Source organism: Sinocyclocheilus anshuiensis, unplaced genomic scaffold (genome assembly GCF_001515605.1).
Source record: "Sinocyclocheilus anshuiensis isolate Anshui unplaced genomic scaffold, SAMN03320099.WGS_v1.1 scaffold1056, whole genome shotgun sequence".
Classification (NCBI taxonomy): Eukaryota; Metazoa; Chordata; class Actinopteri; order Cypriniformes; family Cyprinidae; genus Sinocyclocheilus; species Sinocyclocheilus anshuiensis.
The window spans coordinates 25,982-44,664 of record NW_015551059.1 but is presented as its reverse complement, the minus strand read 5'-3'; the positions used below and the strand labels follow the sequence as shown (position 1 = coordinate 44,664).

The 18,683-nt window shown below is 38.5% G+C and overlaps 1 protein-coding gene across 1 annotated transcript in view; it reads right to left on the bottom strand.

Moving 5' to 3' along the window:
• Window positions 1-18,683, bottom strand: part of mvda (mevalonate (diphospho) decarboxylase a) — a 31,273-nt gene that overhangs the window by 5,689 nt on the left and 6,901 nt on the right. The window contains exons 6-9 of the mRNA XM_016451810.1: window positions 13,754-13,828; window positions 11,320-11,538; window positions 3,326-3,441; window positions 3,097-3,205 (exon numbers count right to left, since the gene is read on the bottom strand). Coding sequence (XP_016307296.1) covers window positions 3,097-3,205; window positions 3,326-3,441; window positions 11,320-11,538; window positions 13,754-13,828 — 519 coding nt within the window. The remainder of the gene's footprint in view (window positions 1-3,096; window positions 3,206-3,325; window positions 3,442-11,319; window positions 11,539-13,753; window positions 13,829-18,683) is intronic.

The window sequence follows — 18,683 nt, the reverse complement described above, 5'->3', positions numbered from 1 at the left end:
GGCACCATACAGACTTTATCAAAGAATTTGCTGATTTTCTATCTGAGTTAGCACTGGCTGCAGATAAAGTTTTAATTGTTGTTGGTGATTTTAATATCCATGTTGATAATGAAAAAGATGCATTGGGATCATGTCAGGGCCTACTCGTTGTCGTAATCATACTTTAGATTTAATACTGTCACATGGAATTGATGTTAATGGCGTTGAAATTCTGCAGCAGAGTGACGCTATCTCAGATCATTATCCAATCTCATGTATACTCTATATAGCTAAAGCTGCAAACTCAACTCCTTGTTACAAATATGGTAGAACCATCACTTCTACCACAAAAGACTGCTTTGTAAATAATCTTCCTGACTTGTCTCAATTCCTCAGCATATCCAATAGCTCAGAAAAACTTGACGGTGTAACAGAAACTAATGACTCTCTCTTTTCTAGCAAAAGCTCTAAAAACTTCTAGCAAAATCTACTTACTTTCGTCTCTCTTAGAAGAGAACAAATACAACCCCAGGAATTTATTCCATACAGTGGCTAAATTAACGAAAAATAAAGCATCAACAGATGCAGACATTTCCCAATAGCACAGCAGTAATGATTTTATGAACTTCTTTACTTCCAAGATCGATACTATATTATATTAGAGAAAATTATAACCATGCAGCCGTCAGCCACAGTATCGCATCAGATAATGCACTATAGACCCCCTGAGGAACAATTCCACTCATTCTCTGCTATAGGACAGGAAGAATTGTATAAAATTGTCAAATCATCAAAATCTACAACATGTATGTTAGACCCTATTCCATCTAAGCTTTTAAAACAGGTGCTTCCAGAAGTCATAGATCCTCTACTGAATATTATTAATTTGTCAGTGTTGTTAAGATAGGGTAAACGTACCTATTAAGCTCACGTACCCATTAAGCACACTTCCATATTTGAGCTCAGATTATAAAAAGAAAAATTAATGTATTGATGTGTTTGTTACCACATGCCTCCTGTAATTTCAAGTCAATCAGATCATTGCACACTGAGATATGGCTGTCCATGTGTAGGCTACACACTGTCCGGCGGCCATTTTGAAAGCTGTCTGAAAACTTTCACCAAAAGAGGAGCCCTTTAAATGTGCATTTTTTAGATGTTTAAGCCTTTATTTTGGGTAAATTTCACTACTTACTGTAAAATTAAGAGATTAATGTTTAGACTTCTGCATATTATAACCTGGAACTTGGAAGTTGTAAATAATTACAGTTAAATCCAAAAGATAGTTTTAGCAACACAGCGCAGATGCTACAGAACACAGTTAGCTGACTAGCTGTATAAGATTGTGTGCTACACTAATATATTACTTCACAGGCATTACTGGCTTGTACTTTTAAATCCATAATATTATACATTTACAGTTTATTGCTGGTCTGTGGTTTTATACTGCTGTCATTTTTAAAGATTTCATATTATTGTAAGGTGAGCTTAAAGGGTGCACTACTATGAAAATCACACAGCTTCAGTGTGACACTGGCCTCGCTCTGTTCCCGCGGCTCTTGGCCCCGCCCCACTCATCACACATTTGTACTTAAAATTTTAGTTCAATTTTATTAGGTGACAATATTGTGCAGGCTCCCGAAGAGTTACAATGTTAAATTACTTTAGTTATTGTTAAACTAAAGTGTTAAGGAGTTATGTTACACTTTTACTCAAGATTTCCAGGGAAAGCACTACCAAGGCTACATTTGACTCATGCTGTGTTACTGAGTCACTACTATTGCACTATAACGCTGCTGCTTTCACCTTATGACAATAGATTTACACTTCGAATTAGTCTGTCATCGATGACAGTAGCTCATTGGAAAAGGATGGAAAATGCCCTTCATTTTGTTTGCACTAATAAATGCTGCTGCCTGCCAGCTGCAATCACCAATAAAACATTGTTCCATGTTTTTTTTCTATATCGTCATAAATATCATTATCGCAAATATTTGTAAAAATATTGTGATATAATTTTGAGGCTATATCGCCCACCCCTAGTGCTAGTATTACACTTTCTCTCAGGTTGCAGTTTAGGAAATAGTGTAGAATGTTGGTTATTCAGGAATCCAGTCAACCTCTGTAACATCACCCCTTTCTTCACTGCTGTGTGTGTGTGTGTGTGTGTGTGTGTTCGTTAGATTAGTTGTGTGTAGTAGAGTAGTCCAATACAGTGTTGTTTGATTTTACAGACAAGAGCCTTGCTTTTGCTTACATGTTACTGCCTTAAACTGTCGATCTAGTTACCTTGCTCATAATCAGTAACTATAACGGCATGATATTGTAATTGATGACCACGACAATAATATCCTGCTCCTCTAGAAAATGCGATGAATATGCGTTCTGTGTGAACGGCTTGGTTTCGGTTTTGACGTAAACAACATCATTGATTGTTCTCTTTTTCTGTAATATTTTGAATGAACAACGTAGCAGCGCCGCATCTAGTGGGTTCAACTGGATAGGCTAACAAAAACATTACATTCTCGTCGCATTTCGTGCGCCACTGATAAAAGACAGCCTGACGCACACCTAAAATTCGAATGCAACGTTTTTGCATTCGAATGTGGATTTTTATTTTAAATTCGACTTTTTTTGACAGCCCTACTGCATTATGTGAATGTGTCCATCTAACAAATGTAGAATCCGTCTCTGCAGTCTCTGCCAGACCATCGAATTCCAGCAAAGACCCAGGAAAAAAAAGAAAAAAGAAACTATTTTACCCACAGAATTTTTTCTCTGGTGCTGTTTTGCGGTGTTGGTAAATTCACCACTTAATTTTGAGTTAAAATATGTTGTTGTAACATGCGCTACCGAGATTGTAACAAGTATAATATTAACCAAATTTTATTAGTAATGCATTATATTACTGTGTTACAGCAAAAAGTAATATACTACTGTAATATCGTTACTTTTGTAATGCGTTACTCCCAACACTGAATATAGGGTTTAGTGTTATGTAGATATAGTGAGACAAACAAGGTCTGTGACATCCTTACATGCTCAATACAGATGATGACATATGAATATGCTTTACAGTTAATGAAGTACAGATAGCAGCTGTTTTCAGACAATTACCTTAGTGCTGATTATATAGCGTATACCCTTGGGTGTGGGCTCCATATTAATGTCTCTCTTTAGCTCCTCAGAAAGGTCAGCTGAACAAACAGGAAGACCTTTGACAAACCTGCAAATTAAAATGACTGAGTTTAGAGTTATGATCATAACATGATGTGCCTGTGCTCTGTGAGAGCTGCAAAATTTGTTTTTAAATGAAAACTAACAGCATGCCTGATTTGTAACTTACTCTTCTCCACTGACTTCCGGGGGAAAGAAATGACGGACCACCTGTACAAACTCTGACAAGTGGTCTTGCAAGGTGTAAATAACAGCATTAGGACCAGCATCAAAGGTATATGCCACCTGAAACAAGGCAATAGGTGCAAATACATCAATCCACTTATATCGAAGCATAATAGTATGCTATAAAACTTAAGAGAGAGAATAGACTTAGTATTCAATACAGATGCACCGATTTATCAGCTGCCGATATTAATCGACAATTTTTGATCAATTTGAAATCATTGGCATATTGGCTTATATCATGAAAAAAGGCCAATATAACAAATGACTATTAATTAACTGCATGAAGACACTGATTTATTTATAATGTCTGCTGCATAAGCCATCAATTTTCTTTGGGTAAAACAATTAAATACTTGCCAAAGCAAAACGAAATGTGTACAAAATATATGCAGGGCTTGGCAATAAGGACTGCCCGATGACCTAAGCGTGAATGGCGCTTGGGACAGTTGACTAAACTACACCGATTGGGCCAGTGCTACGCAGACACATAAAGCCATGTCCTAGCATGTGAACACTGAATTGAGTTCTCTCTCACATCTTCTTGCGCTTTGTAATGACTGAGACAGATCAGACATACAATTATTTGTTATATTTACCAAATAATCCACAATACCCCTTACCTAATTGCAACTAACACCCAGGCAGAACCTATGGAGTGAATAATATGCCGAAATTAAACAAACAAATCCAGTATTTTGCAAACAAACTTGATCTGCTTTGCAAAGGAAAATTCGACTCGCAAACAAAGCGATTTGCAAACAAAGGTCAGAGTGAGCGAAACCGCAGAGGTGTAACAAATAAGCGTATTGTGCTTCACAAATATAAATACATCATAGTTCACAAATACAATCAATCCTATGAACTGCATGTAACCTTTGAACAAATTTAGTGCATACAAATGCTGGTCTGTTTTGATTGTGAGACACTCGACCTTTTATGCAAGCTCTTGGCCAGATTTTCTCACAAATGCAGTTGAGCAACTTCCTCTTCCAAAACAGCAGATGGCGCTATGGGTAATTTTACGGTAGTCTCCCGGTACGGTGCGAACACGCCAAAAAGTGGGTAGTTCCACAATTAGTTCTGGTACTTTGAATAGGTTCCTGCGGTGCGAAAAGCCCTTAAGTCAGTGATGGGTCATAAAAACTAATCAGTGGTGCCTGATCGTCTGAGCCAACCGACTTCTACGGTAGTCTTACTCAAACACTTTATGAAACTGAGTGGTGAACAGGTGGGTTTGTGTCTTACTATATCTATAATTAACCTTTTTAAGGTTTTCACAATGACATTAGAAAATATATCTATAGAAAGCTTGAAATGTCTACTTTTAAATGAACCAACTGAAATAGAAAACAAATACTCTCTTATGAAAATCCATATGAAAAGTGCATTTCTCTCTAAAGACAGCCCTACAAACCACTCTTTATAGCAACTACTTCATCTGAGGACATGAATGGTGACATACAAACTATCTTTACTCATCAAATTTGGGGGATAATTACCTTACCCTCAAAAAACCCGAATTATCAGATGATCCATTGGAAATTACTGCATAGACCACAGGTCTCCAAACTCGGTCCTGCAGAGTTTAGCTCCAACTTGCCTCAACACACTTGCAACTAACAACTTAATTGATGTTCAACAAATAAAAAACAGAAATAATACAGATAAACAAATGATAAATCTTGGCTTAATGAATATTAAAATCCTTTCGACAAAAGTGCTTTTTGTAAATGATATGATCACAGGTAACTTAGATGTGCTCTATTTGACAGAAACCTGGCTAAAACCAGATGATTACATTATTTGATTAATTATTTTATTCTACCCCCTAAGATTACTGTTATAAACATGAGCCATGTCCAAAAGTTAAAAGGGTAGGTGTTGCTACAATTTATAGTAATATTTTCAGTATTTCTCCAGAAGTCTGGTTTCAAGTATGAAGTAATGGTAGTAATGGTGATTCAAATAACATTACCTAGAGAAACAAGTGTTAATGATAAATCCCCTGTACTGGCTACACTGGCTACTGTATACAGGCCACCAGGGCACCATACAGACTTTATCAAAGAATTTGCTGATTTTCTATCTGAGTTAGCACTGGCTGCAGATAAAGTTTTAATTGTTGTTGGTGATTTTAATATCCATGTTGATAATGAAAAAGATGCATTGGGATCATGTCAGGGCCTACTCATTGTCGTAATCATACTTTAGATTTAATACTGTCACATGGAATTGATGTTAATGGCGTTGAAATTCTGCAGCAGAGTGACGCTATCTCAGATCATTATCCAATCTCATGTATACTCTATATAGCTAAAGCTGCAAACTCAACTCCTTGTTACAAATATGGTAGAACCATCACTTCTACCACAAAAGACTGCTTTGTAAATAATCTTCCTGACTTGTCTCAATTCCTCAGCATATCCAATAGCTCAGAAAAACTTGACGGTGTAACAGAAACTAATGACTCTCTCTTTTCTAGCAAAAGCTCTAAAAACTTCTAGCAAAATCTACTTACTTTCGTCTCTCTTAGAAGAGAACAAATACAACCCCAGGAATTTATTCCATACAGTGGCTAAATTAACGAAAAATAAAGCATCAACAGATGCAGACATTTCCCAATAGCACAGCAGTAATGATTTTATGAACTTCTTTACTTCCAAGATCGATACTATATTATATTAGAGAAAATTATAACCATGCAGCCGTCAGCCACAGTATCGCATCAGATAGCGCACTATAGATCCCCTGAGGAACAATTCCAGTCATTCTCTGCTATAGGACAGGAAGAATTGTATAAACTTGTAAAATCATCAAAACCTACAACATGCATGTTAGACCCTATTCCATCTAAGCTACTAAAAGAGGTGCTTCCAGAAGTCATAGATCCTCTTCTGAATATTATTAATTTGTCAGTGTTGTTAAGATAGGGTAAACGTACCTATTAAGCTCACGTACCCATTAAGCACACTTCCATATTTGAGCTCAGATTATAAAAAGCCTGAGGAACAATTCCACTCATTCTCTGCTATAGGACAGGAAGAATTGTATAAAATTGTCAAATCATCAAAATCTACAACATGTATGTTAGACCCTATTCCATCTAAGCTTTTAAAACAGGTGCTTCCAGAAGTCATAGATCCTCTACTGAATATTATTAATTTGTCAGTGTTGTTAAGATAGGGTAAACGTACCTATTAAGCTCACGTACCCATTAAGCACACTTCCATATTTGAGCTCAGATTATAAAAAGAAAAATTAATGTATTGATGTGTTTGTTACCACATGCCTCCTGTAATTTCAAGTCAATCAGATCATTGCACACTGAGATATGGCTGTCCATGTGTAGGCTACACACTGTCCGGCGGCCATTTTGAAAGCTGTCTGAAAACTTTCACCAAAAGAGGAGCCCTTTAAATGTGCATTTTTTAGATGTTTAAGCCTTTATTTTGGGTAAATTTCACTACTTACTGTAAAATTAAGAGATTAATGTTTAGACTTCTGCATATTATAACCTGGAACTTGGAAGTTGTAAATAATTACAGTTAAATCCAAAAGATAGTTTTAGCAACACAGCGCAGATGCTACAGAACACAGTTAGCTGACTAGCTGTATAAGATTGTGTGCTACACTAATATATTACTTCACAGGCATTACTGGCTTGTACTTTTAAATCCATAATATTATAAATTTAAAATGTATTGATGGTCTGTGGTTTTACACTGCTGTAATTATTAAAGACTTCATATTATTGTAAGGTGAGCTTAAAGGGTGCACTACTATGAAAATCACACAGCTTCAGTGTGACACTGGCCTCGCTCTGTTCCCGCGGCTCTTGGCCCCGCCCCACTCATCACACATTTGTACTTAAAATTTTAGTTCAATTTTATTAGGTGACAATATTGTGCAGGCTCCCGAAGAGTTACAATGTTAAATTACTTTAGTTATTGTTAAACTAAAGTGTTAAGGAGTTATGTTACACTTTTACTCAAGATTTCCAGGGAAAGCACTACCAAGGCTACATTTGACTCATGCTGTGTTACTGAGTCACTACTATTGCACTATAACGCTGCTGCTTCCACCTTATGACAATAGATTTACACTTCGAATTAGTCTGTCATCGATGACAGTAGCTCATTGGAAAAGGATGGAAAATGCCCTTCATTTTGTTTGCACTAATAAATGCTGCTGCCTGCCAGCTGCAATCACCAATAAAACATTGTTCCATGTTTTTTTTCTATATCGTCATAAATATCATTATCGCAAATATTTGTAAAAATATTGTGATATAATTTTGAGGCTATATCGCCCACCCCTAGTGCTAGTATTACACTTTCTCTCAGGTTGCAGTTTAGGAAATAGTGTAGAATGTTGGTTATTCAGGAATCCAGTCAACCTCTGTAACATCACCCCTTTCTTCACTGCTGTGTGTGTGTGTGTGTGTGTGTGTGTTCGTTAGATTAGTTGTGTGTAGTAGAGTAGTCCAATACAGTGTTGTTTGATTTTACAGACAAGAGCCTTGCTTTTGCTTACATGTTACTGCCTTAAACTGTCGATCTAGTTACCTTGCTCATAATCAGTAACTATAACGGCATGATATTGTAATTGATGACCACGACAATAATATCCTGCTACAGAATTGGTAAAATACTCTAAACTGAACTTATCGGTGGACGAATAGTTGAAAAAGAGTTAATATTTGATTCAGAATTAATATTTTACAAAGTTAATTCCGAATCCTTAGGATTAGATTCCCATTTGAGTCATTTGACCCAAATTACCATAAATACGAAATATCCCAGTCACTCCAAGCATCGAAAGGGGGGCAACTGAAGTCCTGCACTATTTCGTGCTGCCCTCGCCATGGTCCTTGCGCCAATCAAGATTACCTCAAAGGCTGCCATGAATAGAATGGGGGATATTGAACATCCCATAGCTATTCCCCTGCCAAGTTTCTGCCAGCTGGTTTTGTAGTTATGAATGGCAGATCTTCAGATTTGCAAAACAGCTTTGAATGATGTTTACACCTGTAGGCACATAGAAGAAGTCCAGGGCAAAATCAATCAACTGATGTGGTACAGAGCCGTAGGTGTTCTCCAAATCCAGCCAGACAACATGAAGATCCTTCTTGTCCTTTTTTGTGAACTGGATCTGGTCCCAGATTAATGTTGCATGCTCTGAACACCCTGAGAAACCTGGGACACCTGCCTTCTGACAACTTGTATCAACGTAATTATTGTCGAGGAGGAACTTGGTCAGACGCTTGGCAATCACTGAAAAGAAAAGCTTTCCTTCCACGTTCAAGAGTGAAATACTCCTAAACTGGCCAATGACGGATGAATCCCTTTCCTTTGGGATTAAGATGGACACTGCTCTACACCACTCAGCAGGAACCTGCTGTTGCTTCCAGAATACCCTTAAAGCTTCCATAGGTGTTTCAGGACTTGAGGGCACCTTTTATAAAGCTTATACGGGATGCCATTTGGCCCAGGGGCAGAGCTCGATCTTGACTTTATATAATTTTTCTATACATGATCAGTAATACGTTGTTTGCGAATAGGGCTGTCGCGGTGAAGGAATTTCCCTTGCAGTGTTTTGAGTGGCTCAATGGCACGATATGCGGTATTATCACCATATATATATACTGTATATATATATATATATATATATATATATATATATATATAATCTGTGTGTGTATGTCACGATATAACGAGGTCATATTCAGAAACCAATGAAACCAAAACCAAATAGCGTTGAAACAGGAAGTGAAGAAAATAGAAGAGAATTACAAAATAACGGTCCATATAACAGAACATAAACCTGACAATAAGATATTTAGGATATTGTTAGCCTGCATGTATAACAGTTAGTTCTGATATTCGAACCTGACTGGACACGAGACTTTCTATTGATATTTCCACCTGTGCGCATTCTAGACAGGCTGTCAGTCAGTGCAGTTAGATTGTTGCGCCACAAGGTGGCGGCAAGCAGTGTTGCCAGATCAGGTGGACGATTTTCAGCCCAAAATCTCACCAAAACCCGCCCACTCCAACAAAAACTGTCAAAATAATTTGATAGAATTTTATTGCAATTCAATGTCAATGAAGGCTGATAAGGACCATTTTAACTCCTTAAAACAAAATAAAGATGACAAAATAATATAAAAAGATACATTTCCCAGGAAAACAGATCAAATCAGCACAAATAAAGACAATTACCAAATAGAAATGTCCAGGTAGACACCAGCCTATGTCAACACGGCAATCAAGAAATTAACCGATACTCAATGAAAAACACGTGCACTATTTCAGTGTCAACAGTCAGAATAAACCAATTTAAATGGAAAAAGTGCTCAGTATAAGTGATCGGAAGCAGCGTAATTAGTTATTTGACACTCGTTTATGCACACACCATGACAGTCAAAACTGTGTGATTCATTGATACAGTACGATAATATGGTAACAAAAAATCAACAGTAATGCGCTTACCTTCGTGTTGCACTTTAACTTCATACAGAACTACATCACGTCTTTCGTGAAGTACACTGAACATAATACAGAACTTTGCACAGTCAAAACTAATCAAGTCCACCAGCTTTCTGATGCAGGACAGGATCTTATAGTCCCCCATTCAGTTTGGATTTTGATTAAATTATTTAACTGTGCTCTGATTTCAGAGTTACATTGATATCAACTAAGAACCATCATGTCATCTCCCTCCACAGGTGTAATTCACGTTTTGAAAGTTGAGTCACTCTCCCACTCATGTGTAACTTATATTTAGGCCACTCTGGCATCGTGATCACTTGGATATACAGCTATACGTTCAAAATCGTATCCATTATATCCATTATATCCATCGCGCTAAAAACCCGTCACTCATGAAACATCACGTCTGCTGATCCCTCGTGATTGGCTTAAAGTAGGGCCGCGACGTCAACATCAGCACCAGACTCTGCAGAGGTAGTGTGTTTAGTAACATCATGGTGACTGATTGAATGCTTTACATGCAAACTTGGGTTTTTTAACCAATTAGCCTATACATTTTTGATGTTTGAAAACTGCCACTTCTTTAAACTTATTTAATATTCAGTATACATGCACAAAGTGTAAAACGAGAAGGGCATAACCCTCTGCGGTTTGCTCGTCAATAGCATGGTATTGCGATATTGCGGTTATTGCGATATGCGAAGCAGCCTTCTCTTTAGTGTAAATAACACTTTATGAATTGCTGTGAAGCACCCGTCAGACAAAGTCCGACTGGAGCATTAAGACACAATTAAAGATTATTTAATAAACTCTGCTCAAAGTGATGGTAAAAAATATCTTATGATTCCTGCTTTTACCCTGCCTCTCTCTGTCACTTATGCTGATAGAAGAGTTATTTGACGACTAGTTTGGATATCAGACAAAATCACTGTTAACTGGTATAAAGTGTCAGACAAAATTAATATATTTTAATGAGATAAAAGATTTTAAATAGATTGGATCCAACATCCTGGCATATTGACAGCATCTAACATATACTAAAATCTCCTTACAATTAGTTATAAAGCTGTTAATTAGATAAACATAATTTGTGTTTGGGCATTTCAAGGCTTTTCTAGAGTTTGTAAGACTCCTTAGATAGTCTCAAACTCAGGTGTCATGCTCACAGACCACCCACAGTCCATTCACTGACTCTCTGATGGAATATTGCATACAGAAAAACTTTCTAGTGAGCATTGATGTGTTTGGCTAATTTAAATCAATTTCCAAGAGCAAAAGGTAACACTGGTTTTGTCTGTACGCCTGGAAACAATATTTGTGTATACAGGGTACCAGGTTGAAATCATGAGCTCTTTCAAGGATTAAATAATCACTGGATTTGTCAAATTTTGCATGGTTAGTGACATTAAATCTCTAATTATTTGAATTTATTACTTGCACTCACCCTGGTCTCTCCATAGTATTGGTTGTAGCGGTGCACTAGACTGATGATCCGGTGCGACGTGTTGTTCAGGTAGAATATGGGTGGGTAGGTGTCCAGACAGATGGCATGAAACTGATTACTGTCTTTCATGGTCAGCTCACCAAATGCTGGAAAGTCTCGTTCTCGAATAACCCTGATCATCTCCTCCATACGACTGGGGACCACAACATCTGCCCGGTACTGTGGAAGAGTATAATAGGTTAAATTATTTGTCTACAAACCTACGTAAATTAAAGCAATCTAAATTACTTCCCTTGTATTCCACTGCTAGATTACAACAGATGAAAATTCTGATTGCAAAAAATGTGTTAAATAATAACAGGTTACATCGGGAGGTGGCAACAAGTGACAGTCTTTTTGAGTGAGTCACTGAATCACCCATTCATTTGTGTCCCAAAATCCACACTTGCCATCTTTGCACTTGACCCCTTGCCAACTTACACTTTATCCTACAGCCACAAGTAACAGAATACAGGACTAAAGTTTAGATTTCTGTTTGTTTTGTTTTATTTCTTTTTCTCCCTCCTCCCCGTTGGATCTGCCAACAGTCCAAATCCTATGCATGGAGCAGGGAGATCGCTCCCTTGAGGAGCGCACGAAGACCTTTATCAACCTGGCAAATCTCACCACCTTCCCGGACCCCTCGTTGTGTATTTTCTATCAAGTCAGCCTCAGCAAGACTGCCCATGGATGGTCCTTGAGGGAGTTTCGCTGCATTTCGTCGATCCAGAGCCGAGCCAGCTATCACCATCATGCTATATGAAGCGTCTGCCCGAGCCAACCACAGACGGAGGGCCAGAGCACGCCGCGATCGACGAGCTATCGCAAACAAGAGCGACTGAGCGGATCATCGCCCCGGAACCAGAGCCTCAAGACACGTCTGACCAGGTGCATGAGCCAGCAGCACCGTGTATCGCCGTGTATGTACTAGTGGAGATCGACAGCTTGGAGGGAAGCCCCGTCTGTCCACACGCTTGCCACTGAGGGTGAGCTGCAACTGGCCTCTGGATATTATGAGGAACTAGAAGACATTTTAATGTGGATTTAATAGACTGGTTTGGGGAGATAATTCCCAATTCTCCACTGGTTCCGCCCAGCCCTGAATCTCCTGCGTCTCCGCTGGTTACGCTCAGCCCTGAATCTCCTGCGTCTCCGCCCAGCTCCTGTTCTCCTGTGTTCCTTCCCAGCCTCCCTCTCTCACCTCCTCTCCTAAAACCAGCCATTTCCTCAACCCTGTCTCCACTGATTCCTGTCAGTCACTCAGCTCACCCTCAGTCAGCGCCATCCGGGCGCTCTGATTTGCCTCGGGTCTGCCAGTCTCCAGCTCTGCCTTGGCGTAAGGATCCCGTCTCCGCCTCCGGCCTCCACCTTGGCCCTTTGACCCATCGGCTCCACCTTGGCTCCTAGCTCCTTCGTCTCCTCCGTGGACCGTCATCCTACTGGCTCCACCAGGCTCCCTCATCCCTCCGGCCTCCACCTTGGTCCTCTGCCACTCTGGCTCCACCGGATCCCTGCCTTGGTCACCTGAGCCATCAGCGCCGCCGTGGCTCTTTGGATCCTCTGTTTCACCCTGGCTCTGCGGCTCTCCGTCTCTGCTCTGGGCTCCTCTTCCACCAGCTTTGTCTGTTGGCCCCCTGGTGTCACCAGCCCTACCTCCACCATGGCTCCTCCCTCTGACGACTCCACCATGGGCCGCTGTCCTGGCTGCGGTCTGGATCTCCATTTGGCTCATCCTGCTCCTGACTCCTCACACCTTCTTCTCCACCCTGGCCCCATGAACTGTCCCCTTTTTCTGTTGCCAGCCCCTCATCCTCCTCCTGAGCCCCCACCCTCCCTCATCCGTTGGACTGTTCTGTGCGAGGATGCGCCTTCCCGGGAGGGTCTGCTGTTCCTGTTCTTACTGATTACGTTCCTCCAGTTATTTAAGCCCTGAGTTCTCCTCAGTTAGGCTGTCCTGTATTGATTATGTTTGATGTTTTGTACCCATGTGATTGTTCTGTTCTCCCTGCGGATTTATTAAAATGACTTCTTTGGACTCTACTCCTTCGCTGTGCACTTTATACTACAGCCACATGTAACAATACACAGTAGGATTTTTAAAGAGTGAAATATAAAAAAAAAAAAAAAGAGGGAGAATCAATAAATTATGAATAATTTACTGCCATTGTGTCAATAATATGCAATCATGTAATTCATTAAAAAATTAACTATAATTTGAATAAGCGCATTTTAAAACAATATTTAATCTAATTACAAGTACATGATTTTTGGAATCTGGTTACATAATCTGGATTACATATAAATTACTACCCAACACTGTATGCAGAACAACAGCACTTGCTTGTGTGATATTGCTAAAACACATGCCAGTAAAGACAAACAGAAATGACAAAACCTTCAGAAGTTGGCTTGTCTCCACACTAGCATGCATTCCAGACGTGCTCCCAACAGACTTCTGCTCAGCACTCACCTGAGAGGAAACATCTACATATCAGATACAGAAATGAGTAGCTGACAAAAGGACATCAGCATTTTTCAAGATCTCAGTGTAAACTGTTTTTATCTGTATGGAGGCAAAGTGTACGTTTTAAGATGCTGTAAAAAGTCACTTTTTCCCTGATACATTACATATAACACAACTGCCTACTCACCTGTCAATCAATCACTGCACAAAAACAAGGGTTTAAAATTTTACAGTCAAAGCTGTCAAGTCAAAAAAAAAATTGAAGAAAGAAAAATAAAAACAAACAACACGTTAAACATGCTAAAGATTTCAAAGAACATTTTAAACATGCTTGGCATGTAAATGCAGCAGCGTAGATGATTTGCTTTGAATAAAACTTGTTAAATGAAAAGTAGATGGGAAGTATTCCTTGACAGTTTTGAAATTACTGTTTTCTGAGTGACATACACAGAAGTAATGCCTCCCCCCAAACAATTATTCTTGCTTTATTCTACTCTGTGAGACCTTTCAAATGACATATGACTATATATTAGAGTACATGGTACAAAAAACATATTTCATAATTTTGAAAAAAAAAAATTTCTATTTATCAGCAAATAACTCAGCACTACTTAGGAGATAATCAAAGTCGCATTGTAAAGTTCAGACTCTAAGCTTTCAAATGACACCTATTTTGTGTTGATCAAGGCAGTGGTTTTGAAAAATATTATTATTTTTTCTTCGCTAGGGGGCGCCTGCCAGCGGTACACTCAGCACTTTACTACTCAGCACTCGTTAAAGGGGTCATATGATGCGATTTCAAGTTTTCCTTTCTCTTTGGAGTGTTACAAGCTCTTGGTGCATAAAGAAGATCTGTAAAGTTGCAAAGACTAAAGTCTCAAATCCAAAGAGATATTCTTTATAAAAGTTAAGAGTCAGCCACACCTGCCTAAAACGGCTCGTTCTAACACGCCCCCACATGTCTATGTCACTATGTGCAAATATTAGCATAATGCCACCCAAATGTGCACGCAATGAAAGAAGGCGTGGTTTCAGGAACAGCAATGTCGATGCAGCCATGTCAGAGAGACGCTGTGTGATTCAGTGCCCAATCAGAGCAGACTGCGCTTGTCAAAGGAGGGGGCTTATTTGAAAACGACACGTTTGAGAGAGGCGGGGCATAGAGGACCTACAATAATGTACAGTATTTGAAAAATAATGTGTTTTTTGAACATTAAAGCATGTCAACATATTCTGTTACACCAAATACACAAAATAATGATCTTTAAAATAGCATCATATGACCCCTTTAAGAGTTGATCAAAAAATTTAAATTCTAAGCTTTAAAAGGGTACCTAATTATATATCATTTTAAAAAGTTGTTATAAAAAAAAGGTAAAATAGACAGAAACATGCTGGATTTTAAATTTTACTTGCCAAGTGTTTAATGCAGCTCTCCAACTTATTTATTCAATTCATGGGTTTAGGTATTACTTACACAGGAAAGATGCAATGGATTATTTTGATTTTGGACTCGGTTCAATCATGAGAATCTGCTGTAAGTAAGGATGTGCCATTTCCACGATCGGAGCATGTTTTGTGAAATGACAAGCGTAAAAACCATGTGAAAGTTACAACATATTCACCTTTGGGGTTTTATTTGTTGTAACTTGATAAGGAATATCTTTAGTTCTAAATGAGAGATTATGGTGAGTTTGGGCTCTTTTTAATTGAGAACATTTTCAGAAAATAATGACGTGCGATTTTCCGCGATATATGCATGTTTCATGAAGTTAAGAACAAAAATGCCACGTGAAAATTAGCTTTTGATTTTTTATTTAGCAGTTTTATGTGTGTTATAACAACATAAGGAATATCTTTAGATATAATGGACAAATTATGAGGAGTTTGGGTTCTTTTTAATGCAAATAATGACATGCAATTTTCCATGATACATGCATGTTTCACGAAGTTACAAGAGAAAACACCACATGAAAGCTTCCTTAGAATTTTTTTGCTAAGCTATACATGTCGCCTGTGCAGTTTTATGTGTGTTATAAATTCATGAGGAATATCTTTAGATATAAATGATGGATTATATGAGTTTGGGCTCTTCTTAATCAGGATAATCTGCTCTAAATAATCATGTCACGATCGGAGCATGTTTTATGAAGTTGCAAGCAATAAAGTGACATAAATGCCGCATCCATATATTATTTTCATATGGGTATGGGGTGACTTCTCATACATAAACTTGCTCAAGTTTAGTCAAACCCCCAAAAAATTATACTTGTTTTATTCTACTCGGTGAGACCTTTCAAATGACATTTCACAGATCTGAGATGTATGATGTTTCTGACATATTACAGTACATTGTACAAATGGGGAAGTCGTGGCCTAATGGTTAGAGAGTCGGACTTGTAACCCACGGTTGCTGGTTCGAGTCTTGTACCGGCAAGTATTGTAGGTGGGGGGAGTGAATGTACAGCGCTCTCTCCCACCTTCAATACCACGACTGAGGTGCCCTTGAGCAAGGCACCGAACCCCAACTGCTCCCCGGGCGCTGCAGCAAAAAATGGCTGCCCACTGCTCCGGGTGTGTGTTCACGGTGTGTGTGTGTTCACTGCTGTGTGTGTGCACTTTGGATGGGATAAATGCAGAGCACTAATTCCGAGTATGGGTCACCATACTTGGCCACATGTCACGTCACTTTCACACTTTAAAAAAAAAAAAACACAAAATGTACAGCCGGTGGTACACCTCAGGCTTAAGGGGTTAATCATTTCAAGCGTTTCTATCTTCTTTTTATTCATCTACAGTGATGTCAGCTGGATGCCTTTGTCCCTCGCTTCCTTTCCTCACATCTTAGCTCCAACCATATTATATTGTTTTTTTGTTTGTTTGTTTTTGTTAATTCGTTTTAAAATCGCATTTTAAATCACAAATCGTAATTTTAACCAGAAAAATTAGATTATTTTCCTCAAATCGTGCAGCCCTAAACCACACCTGTTAGTGCTGTCTCGCTGCATGTGCGTGGTTGTTCAGAGTTCAATATAATATCTTACTATAATGCAGCCATCTGCCACACAGTATTTTTGAGAAAATGCTTCTGTGTGCTTAATTTAAGTTACTTAAATAAAAGTAACATTTTGTTATTGCAATGCTAAATTTGTTGCGATTTTGCACTTTGACTTTTGACAGTCTGAGATATTTGAGTAATAAAACAATAATCTTTGACATCATAATTGTATAGCATTGTTTTAAATACCAAATATTTTCTTAAAACATTCCTCATGAATGCTTATTCAGTTATTTGTGATATGTCATTGTGAACAAAAAAGTACTTTCAATGTAGCTAGCTACTTTTACTTGTAGTGTAGCTAGCTACTTTTTCAGAAGGGTAGCTTGACTGTAGCTTAACTACTTTAAATTATGAGTAGCTTGCAGCTTCTCAAGCTACAGTTTCAAAGTAGCTTCCCCAACACTGTTCATAATGGAGACTGTCTCTTGGCAAATGAGACAAACAGAATAATTATGACTCAACGGCCCTCTTTATGGATGCTTCTCAAACAGAAGGATGCATCCTAGTGAGGATGCATGCTTCCTAGTCCAGTCCTGCCCCTACATTCATGGCAAGAAAATACTATTAAAATAATAATTTGAAGAATACTTTATATTGAAATTTTTTATATTATTTGACTTTCTATTAATGCAGCATAGGTAATGACAACTGTCTGGTCTCCCAGTGGTTTACATTATGCACAGTTTAGCATTATGTGATTCATTTACAACTAAACAAAAAAGAAAACATAATGCCTTCAACTAATTAACTTCAGCTGATTATTTTTCATGAGTTTGAATGTGTGCAATGGATTGTGGGTGATTGAAGGACGCTAAGGATACACCTGATCAAAACAGGCCGAATGAAGGATGCAAAACGAAGACTGCCTATTAAGAATCCTTCAAATTGAGATGTCCTTCGATGGGGCTCGATGACGTGGCAGCCTAGATATGCAGTCTTACAAGGATGTGTTCTTCTGTTTGAGAAGCCTCCTATGTTTCTTTGATGTGGCCATGGTGGCATCCCGATAGCCGTTTAATGGTGACTCGCTCGTGGTTTACTATACGGTGTAGTACAGAAGATGGGGGACAAAAGGGGCATTTCAGCACCGCCCACACATTCGAAACAAATATATATACTTATATAAATACATAAGTATATTCAAATTTTTTTACCCATGTACAAAAATACAAAAAAATCCAGCTAAATTGTAGTTAAATCAAAAAAACTAATGAATCAGGTCCGTTTAAATCCGTGTATCACTTGATCATTACTTTTTTTATTTAATATTGAAAGTAGAAAAATGAGAAAACAGCTCGTACCGGGGCAGAGTCTAGACAGGTCTTTCTTCTGTGTAGACCAGCGGTTCTTAAAGTAATAGGGGGTACGAGAAATAATTTGCTATAGCCTAAAGTATTTCCAGACTGTAAAGTCTTTTTTTTTATCATGATACATAGGCCTACTGTGATTTATTTCAAAGTGACTTATATGATGCATTTAACGTCAAATAATCTAAATGAAGCCTTTTAAAAGACAAGTATTCCCTGTGGTTCATGTTTGTGGCATGAGCCAGAAAGATGCTCAAGGACACCGAGACGCGCTAAAGCAGTGCATTCAGTTGTTCTCTTTAATTTTCAAAGGCATGACATTTTGTAGTTATTTTGAACGTCTCGGTTACGTATGTAGCCCTCGTTCCCTGAAGGAGGGAACGGAGACGTCACGTCGGAGGACCGACGAATTGGGATCTCGCTTAGAGGGACCAATCTACTTCGCGTGTAAACTAAACAAGCCAATGCACATTGGCATGCGATTATTGCATCC